At 37.4% G+C, this 8,724-nt stretch overlaps 1 protein-coding gene across 1 annotated transcript in view; it reads right to left on the bottom strand.

Annotated features, from left to right (window-relative positions):
- The window catches only part of LOC115919080 (ryanodine receptor 3-like), a 13,601-nt gene extending 5,755 nt beyond the window's left edge, over positions 1–7,846 (bottom strand). Inside the window, 10 exon segments of the mRNA XM_030999250.1 lie at positions 1,252–1,316; positions 2,074–2,181; positions 2,576–2,624; positions 3,189–3,320; positions 3,827–3,973; positions 4,538–4,598; positions 5,011–5,138; positions 5,875–5,917; positions 6,833–6,963; positions 7,813–7,846. Of these exon segments, the coding sequence (XP_030855110.1) occupies positions 1,252–1,316; positions 2,074–2,181; positions 2,576–2,624; positions 3,189–3,320; positions 3,827–3,973; positions 4,538–4,598; positions 5,011–5,138; positions 5,875–5,917; positions 6,833–6,963; positions 7,813–7,839 (891 nt within the window). The 5' untranslated portion in view covers positions 7,840–7,846.
- Between the last annotated feature and the right edge of the window lie 878 nt (positions 7,847–8,724).

The raw sequence follows: 8,724 nt of genomic DNA, 5'->3' as shown, positions 1-8,724 counted from the left end.
CAAAATATTAATTAAGCTATAAAACAATGTTTCTAGACTAGAATTGACCGATTAACTATTCTCGTTTGGAAATTATATATCACAACTACATATTCTGAGAATATCATGGTTGCAGCTACTATTGTACGGCCGTAGGCGCTATTTGAAATATACCAAAATTTACCGGGAGCACCGGTAAATTTTTATATTCAATTTTTCTCGAAAACAGAAGTGTTTTAGAAGCTAAATTTTCTAGTGCATCCACAGGGGCATCCAAATATATCAAAATTGTAAAGAATCATTATCTACCCAATTTTCAAATTTTCCCAAAACTTTGTATTACCTTTAACCTGTTCAAAATAGAACAAGAATATGTATATATATATATATATATATATATATATATATTTTACACATAGAAACTGGTGTGCCTTTAAAAAATTTTTTTGAAGAATGTTGGTTTGCAATAAACTTTGTCATTACAAACGCTTAGGCCCCTAAAGCTGAATATCACTTAGGGTTGTCTAGTATTTAATGCTCTCTTTTCAACTGATACAGGACTCTCTCTCTCCCTTCCTCCCTCTCTCTATCTCTCTCTCTCTCTTTCTCTGTCTGTCTCTCTCCCTTCCTCCCTCTCTCTCTTTCTCTCTTTCTCTCTCTCTCTCTCTCTCTCTCTCTATATATATATATATCTATAATATCTATACAGTGCGTCCCAGAAAAAACGAAACCTAGAATTAGCTATGGCTGATCGTCAGGTGTTAAGTCTTTTGTCAATTTCGCCTTTTGCTACGGCAGGCACCCAGTGAAAACGAAATTGTTTAATAAAATTATGGAAATGCAAGCATCACTTTAAACAAACAGAACTTTGTTATTCCTTGCTCATTTTTCCTGATTGAGGTGTCATATGAAAGGGCAGAAAGTGAACTTTCTAGAAATGTGATTTTCTCTTTGAAATTCAGATACCGTCCGCAAAATGACTTTTTGGTTCCCTCTCTTCACATTGATTTTAATCACTCATGCGTTAAATATGCATCATATGAGTTGCATCAAATGAAAGAGGAGGATATCAGCTTTACAAATATGTGTCATTTATTCATTATAGTTGTGATTCAGTTATGATAAAACATCGCTAATTCTCGGTTTTGTTTTTTCTGGGACGCACTGTATAATACATATATGTATGATATATATAATAACATGTTAAAGTGTTTACTAATCTTCTTTTGTCACATTTCTATTCACCATCTTTAATTAACCTCAATATCTCACCTCCATATCTTCTCTGACTTGCTCTAGCTGGTCTCTCAATTCACCGAATGCATCGATGATCAAACCTAAACAATGGCAATAAAAATCACTGGATAGTTATTCCACAAAACATAAATCTAGGAATGGATTTTCAACAAGCTCGTGCACTTAACTACATACATGTAGACTCTGTCACTTGCTGTGACGAGTATGCTTCCATCATAAACTTTAATACTTTAAGTACAAGGAAATAATTATGTGAAAGAAATCATAAAAGCAAAAGCTTTAAATATTTCAGACAGGGGTGTAGTATTAGTCCCTCCATGGAGGTGAAACTGGTGTCATATGGAGGGAGTGGGGGCGGGGGGCACTGGCCTAGCTACTGTGTAGATGAAATGTGAGATGAGTGTAGGTAGGTTCTCTTTTTCATGTTACCTCTAACCTCCCCCCCCCCCCTCTCTCTCTCTTTCTCTCTCTCATTCACTCTCTTTTTATTTGCCATTTGAATGGGAAGGGGGGGGGTAGAGAAAAGAATATTGATTAGAATTGAAAACAGATAAAGGCATAACATTATGGTATAAATCTTTATATCTTTCCAAAGGACTATGGATATTATGACCTTGGCTTTAGCTTCGGCAGCCATAGCACTTGGTGCATTGAAGGACCAAATCCTACCAGGTACCCACTTACAGCACCTGGGTAGAGTGTGGCAAATGTTGATTGTCTTGCCCAAGGACATGAGTGTTATGGCAGAGATTCAAACCACACACCTTATGGTTCACAGTCAGGTGACTTATCCACTAGACCACAACACCATAACGAAATATTTCAAAGTGGACATACCCTGAATAATGGCAAGAAGAATGACAATAACAAAGAAGAAGAACGTGATGTCAAAGATGATTCGATAGTACTCGTAGACATCACCGTCTGGTGCTTCGATCTCATCAGCTGAAAAAAGAGAAAAAAGAGAAAAGGGTTTGTCATTGAAACATGTACTATCAAAAGGAGCCTGTACATCCAGACCACCTGGCTATAAAGGCTGCTTTTGTTATCTTCCTTGAGTGGTCTTTATGTATGTGTAAAACCAATGGGCAGTTGTGAGTCCGCTATTTGTATGAACCGCAGAGATATTGCCTTCTAGCACGGACATATTTTAGTGATACCCATGATATATTTCTGACATTTACACTAAAATTCATTTGAAATTGTGGATGGATCCCAATAATGTCCAGTACATGTCTCTTGTGATATAAGTACGACAATGGGAGACCATATTCAACAACTTTCATTCCAATACCCTATTTGCTATCACTGCTAAATATTTCCTTTACGATTCACTTACCGATGCCGCCACCGGCTCTCAGTCCAGAATGAAGATGGAAGACAAAACACTGCAATCAACATGAATCAGATTGAAAAAGTTAAAACGTCTATAATAATCTTTCCTTTACATGTTTCAGTTTTATGCATATTAACTTGGTACCGTTTCAGTCACAGTTAATTGAGTGCATATTGAAGAAATACCTTATCAGCTTGCCTCTGTGACAAACATGTACATGTCTTGATAATCACTTTTGTAGATTCTATATTAACCAATCATAAGAAACAATGTTACCTGAAATAAACTACATGTATCGCCAAGTATAGATGAATCATTCCAAAATTTCTCATACGAAGCACTATAGAAATAGAAATGTGAATGCTTGAAAGTATATTTGAATATACCAGTAAATTTGTTCCCCTTCATGTTGTTTTGCAAGACCTTCTTTTTGAAAGATTGCATTAGAAGTACCGGTAACCATGTTCCCTTTAAAAGCTGCATGTATGGCTGCATATATTCAGTCATACAAGTATCTCTTCTGCACAATCACATTTTCTTTCCCCACGCCCCCCCCCCCCCTATTCCCCACCCCCTTTGCTATCTCTCAAAGATTTCCTGCCCGTATCATACTCACAGACATCATATTGTGGCATTTGTATTCGATCTCTCCCTCGTCGTCTTTGGTGTAGAACTTCCTGAAGAAGTTGAAGGCAAGCACTGTGTACAGGTAGATGATCACGCAGGTCATCATTAAGGTCAGCACCAACTGCATACAGATACATCAAAGACAGCAAGAAATGTTATCACTTTAAAGCCTGTCTGCACTAGTTTGGCCAGGGGGATTAGACCTCCCTGCAATGTTACTGACAGGTGGTTATCACATCAGCTCTCAATTAACATAAGAAAAAGGGGATCATAGGGGACCAACAGGCACCAATTAGGCATTGTTTGCTATATAGAGGGCGCAAGTAGCTATAAGTAGTGCAGTGGCGCTTTAAAGTATTTGGCGTCACCTGCGCCTGGGACGGGATACATGAATGAATTTAACCTGTGGGTCACTCCTCCTGGTGAAACTGATCGGGGATGTGCAGGTGGGCACTACCTGAGGGGTCTTCCCCTACTTTTATATGGATAATGCAGTGGGTTATTAACATGTAAAGGTGGTGACTCTCCACTATATGTGGCCTCCATGTAACATCTTATTTGATGTGTTTTCCACTCTAACAAAGCCTATGTCAATGAAAAGGTTGGAGTGGGGGAGGTTAAACTTACCTGTTTGCCATTGTGTGTTACAGACTGAAGTACAGTCCTCAGGGTCTTGAAGCCCATGGCAATGTCAAGAAGATGAGCCGCAAAGAAGAAGGGGTTGATATGGCCCAGCAGAGAGAAGAGAAGGTACCAAGCAATGTACAAGAAAGACTGAAAAGAAACCAGTTTATTCAGGGTAATAATAGGCGGCTAGTCATTTCACATTTTTTAGAAAAACGGCCAAAGTTCTAAACTACTAAACTATTATAATAAAATAGGAATCCATGTGTACTTTGGGATTCTTTGCACAAGTAAAACTTGTGAGTCTTCCACAAAGCCACAAAAAATTATGTCAGTTTGACAAGACATAGATGTGCTACTGTTTTTTGGGGTAGTAAGGCACAAACAAATACACATGTAATCAGGTCAATTTTTTAAACATTTCAGTTTTGTAATGAAAAGGTAAATAAAAGAAATAAATAACAAACAGAAATTTGACCCATCACTGTCAACAATTAAGATAATTTACAGATTGAAGTATATCATCAAAAATTAAGTGATTGAGTGATTAAGTAGTCAAAATCTAAGTATCTTGAGAAATACACAAGTGCAACATGCCTCCAGCAGATGAACTACATCTAAGAGTATGGCTAAAGCAGATTCTTCACCAATATTGCCATGAATAAGTGAGAAAAAGAACTGCATAATCCCTAAAATTAATCCTGTTCTACTCACGTTATCAGTTCCAATCACGCCACACTTCCAGATGTGATACTTCCAATCTAGCGACGTTAGCCTATGGAAAGAAAAAGAGAAAGATATAGAGGTACCTGCAGGTACATCTTGTACACTGGTTTGAATTTGTCAACCCTCTGCTGCTTTATAAGAAAAGTAGGAAATTTTAAAAGCAGACTAGTCAAATTGAGGAGTGGAAGGAAGGAGTTCAAAGATATTCAAGGAGAAGCTTAACTATAAATATAAAGAAGGACAGAGAGGGGGAAGGAGAGAAACAAAGACAGATACAGACAGCCAGAGACAGAGAGAGAAAGAGAGAGAGAGAGAGAGAGAAGTACAGAGAACAAAAGGGGTGAATGAGAAAGATAGAGAAATATATAGAGATAGAAAGAGAGATATAGACATTGCGAGTGTGAGAGAGAGAAAGGGAGTGAGATAGAACGAGAATGACGAAACCTAGCTAACCAACTTACATTGAGCTGAAGAGACCCTGATTAGGGTTCTCGGTAGGGTTGCCTGCCATAGGGTTCTCACCAATCTCCATCCCTAGCATAGCACATAGTTTGTCCTCACCCACTGCATCTTCATACTTCTTCAGAACCTATAATATAAACAAAAAGCCAAAGAGATCTCAGCTGAAAATTTCATTTCCTCCAAAATAAGGTCATAAATTACTAGCATACAACGAGGAGCTGTGACGGCTTAGTGGTAGAGCAGTGGTCTCATGAATGACTGGGAGGTCCCGGCATCAAGCCAAGTTGATGCGCTAGTGTCCTATCATAATCATCATTATCAATCCCTTTGGAAAGGACTTTAAGCCTTTGCTCCCCTGGTTGCTTACATACAAATTACAGACAAATTTACCAATTAAACTGAAGCATTAAACCAATTTTTTTATAACTCAATCATTTTTGTGAAAGTGATTTGTTCCCCCTTTTTTTTTTTTAGCAGTTATTGTATTCCCTGTCAAATGTTTACAAAAATACATAAGGGAAGTAGTTTATGTCCACATAATGAACAACATCATTCGATGACTATCGGATATTTAATAGTTATGACTAAATTTGCACTTACATTTAAAATATGCATGCGAAAGCCTTTTTATAATACCGATATACCTCATATTTAATTTTATTTGATTGAATGATTTCTCTTCATAATAAACAAATCATATAATTAACACACAATCAAAAGTAAGTAAAAACATTACGATATCAACATCAAATTATCAGAGTCATTGCGACATGAGCTGAGTTTGAAGGCGTGGTTATCCAATATTGCCATTTCTCCTGTCAGTTCACATTTATTAACAAAATACTCATGAAAAGAATTTTTACCTTCTTTTTGACAAACTTGTCCCAGTAGTACACAGGAAATGAGCTATAATAGAAAGCAAACCAAACAACAAAATTAATGATAATAATAATAATCATACATTACATTCATAATGCATTTAAAAGTGATATTGACAGTACATGTAAGTCCCTTAATGTCACTAGTCGATGGTCTCTTGACATTATGATGTCAGAGGTGTATACTATTTAATAGTTTATGCATTGGATATAAAGCATATTTTATACAGACAATATTGAAGTAAAGACAGTCCATTCACATTTGTAACCAACAATTGACTCTGCTTATATAAAAATTAAAAAAAACCTTTGTAAGTAAAATTGGAAAAAACATGACAGAATTATTCCAATATGCTTGTTCATAAGTGCTCCCCGATAATCTGTTGACAGCATTGCTTTCTAGGTGTCATACTCTATCTGACACAATATCACTTATAAAAAATATGTAGTAGTAGTATTAGTATTATTTGTTGTTGTTACCAATCTCATCAGATGCATACATGTATGTCTTCAATATAAATGCAGCTAGTAGAAGTAGTAGAAGTAGTAGTAGTAGTATTAGTATTAGAAGTAGTAGTATTAGTATGAGTAGTAAGAGTAGTAGTAGTAGTAGTAGTAGTAGTAGTAGTAGTATGAGTAGTAGTAGTTGTAAAATATTTTATTGAATAACTTGTTTAGGACAAGGCTTAATCTGACACAAATGTATGCAGTGGACCACTGCATACATTTAGAAAACCATACTCCATCAGATACCAATATAAAAGTAGTTAAACGATTAAAGACATGTAAATAGCAAAAGAGATCATTATTTTACATGTCAATATATCATAGAATGATTACAAATGAATGGAAAAAGAAAGAAAAAGAATAACAGAACAACAAACAACATTTGAAAGTGAAAGCAATGTGCATTATGTCAATCTAAGTTTCCAGTAATACTTACACAGTACTGATGGCAAGGGAGTCCCACTGGCCTTTGATGTCGTCTCGTGTCGGCTGTTCAGTTATCCACTGCCCATCAAACTCCAGCTTACGAGCAATCTCTTTCTCTCTTTTGAACAGGCACAGCGGAACCTAAAAGAGGTTGAGAACAGGAAACTGCTAAAAAACACGGTCTTGCTCAAAATCAGCATAAAATGTGATCCAACCCTGGCCCAAGACCAAATTTTGAGATCCTAGTCTTTGAATGGATAGAGAGAGTGGCATTAGGGTTGGTCCTGACTTTCAGATGTAAATAATTGGATCTGATTGATTCATATCTGCATAAACCTAATTACACACAACAACCCACACTCACCAATCAAACCATGCACACACACCCACACCCACCCACATACATATATACTCATTTTGAGGTCACCATAGGCAAACTTCATGGAAATGCGGTGTGTGTACCTTGAGTGCACAATATGCAATCAGCATAGAGATAGAAACCCGCATACCCCACTCACACACCCACAACCCACCCACATACTCATTTTGAGGTCGCCATAGGCAAACTTCACAGAAATGCTGTGTGTGTACCTTGAGTGCACAGTACGCTATCAGCATAGAGATAGAAACCCACAAATTCCCCCACACACACCCACACCCCACCCATATACATATATACTCATTTTGAGGTCATCATAGGCAAACTTCACGGAAATGCTGTGTTCGTACCTTGAGTGTACAGTATGCGATCAGCATAGAGATAGACACCCACATACCCCCCACACACACACCCACAACCCACTCACATACTCATTTTGAGGTCATCATAGGTAAACTTCACGGAAATGCTGTGTGTGTACCTTGAGTGCACAGTATGCAATCAGCATAGAGATAGACACCCACATCCCCACTCACACACACCCACAACCCACTCACATAGTCATTTCGAGGTCATCATAGGTAAACTTCACGGAAATGCTGTGTTTGTACCTTGAGTGCACAGTATGCAATCAGCATAGAGATGGACACCCACATACCCCACTCACACACACCCACAACCCACTCACATACTCATTTCGAGGTCATCATAGGTAAACTTCACGGAAATGCTGTTTTCGTACCTTGAGTGCACAGTATGCAATCAGCATAGAGATGGACACCAGGGAATGAAGGATGGAGAGAACTTGCAAGACAGGCACAAGATACATGAACTGTTGATTGATAAGTATCTGTTCTATCTGATCGTCTACTCCCTCTTCGTCACCTCCAGCATCTGCACCATTGGGTGATGTTGCATTCTCCAGGATCTCGGAAGGAAGGTCTGGTTCTACTTCCCCCAGTTCTGCCGTCAAGTAGGATACCTGAGTATGAGAGTACATGTTGAATAGACCAGGACCCGTCTTATAAAGAACTGCAACTGATTCGCATAATCCCTACTCTGTACCAACGAAATATCCATGCGATTGATTGAAAAATTTTGTAATCGATTCGGATCAATCATTACTCTCCAATCCGTCAGATCTATGTGCATTTTTGCAAAGTGTCAAAAACTGTCAAACGGTTAACCTATTCAAAACTAGTCTTAAGACACATTTATTCAAAATTGCGTTCGATGATTAATTAACTCTGTTCACTTTGATGTGTATTTCATATATGTATTGTAATTTGTAGGTTTATTTGCATTTTTAGTTTTGTTGAAGATGTAATTGTATATCAGTCTATTTTGTGTGTTATAGCGCTTAGAGACTTCGGTGGTAAGCGCTTTATAAGTAACGTTTTAATTTTTACTCTTATTATTATTAATCACAATCAAATCTATGACTTGAAATCTCGCCTTAGTACATGTATTACCAAACACAGCAAGTACTAACACATATTATTACATTTCATCTGTAAAGATGC

The sequence above is a fragment of the Strongylocentrotus purpuratus genome, unplaced genomic scaffold (assembly GCF_000002235.5).
Source record: "Strongylocentrotus purpuratus isolate Spur 01 unplaced genomic scaffold, Spur_5.0 spur5_scaffold_5, whole genome shotgun sequence".
Classification (NCBI taxonomy): domain Eukaryota; kingdom Metazoa; phylum Echinodermata; class Echinoidea; order Camarodonta; family Strongylocentrotidae; genus Strongylocentrotus; species Strongylocentrotus purpuratus.
Note: the sequence above shows the minus strand (reverse complement) of the source record. Positions and strands in the feature narration are given on the sequence as shown.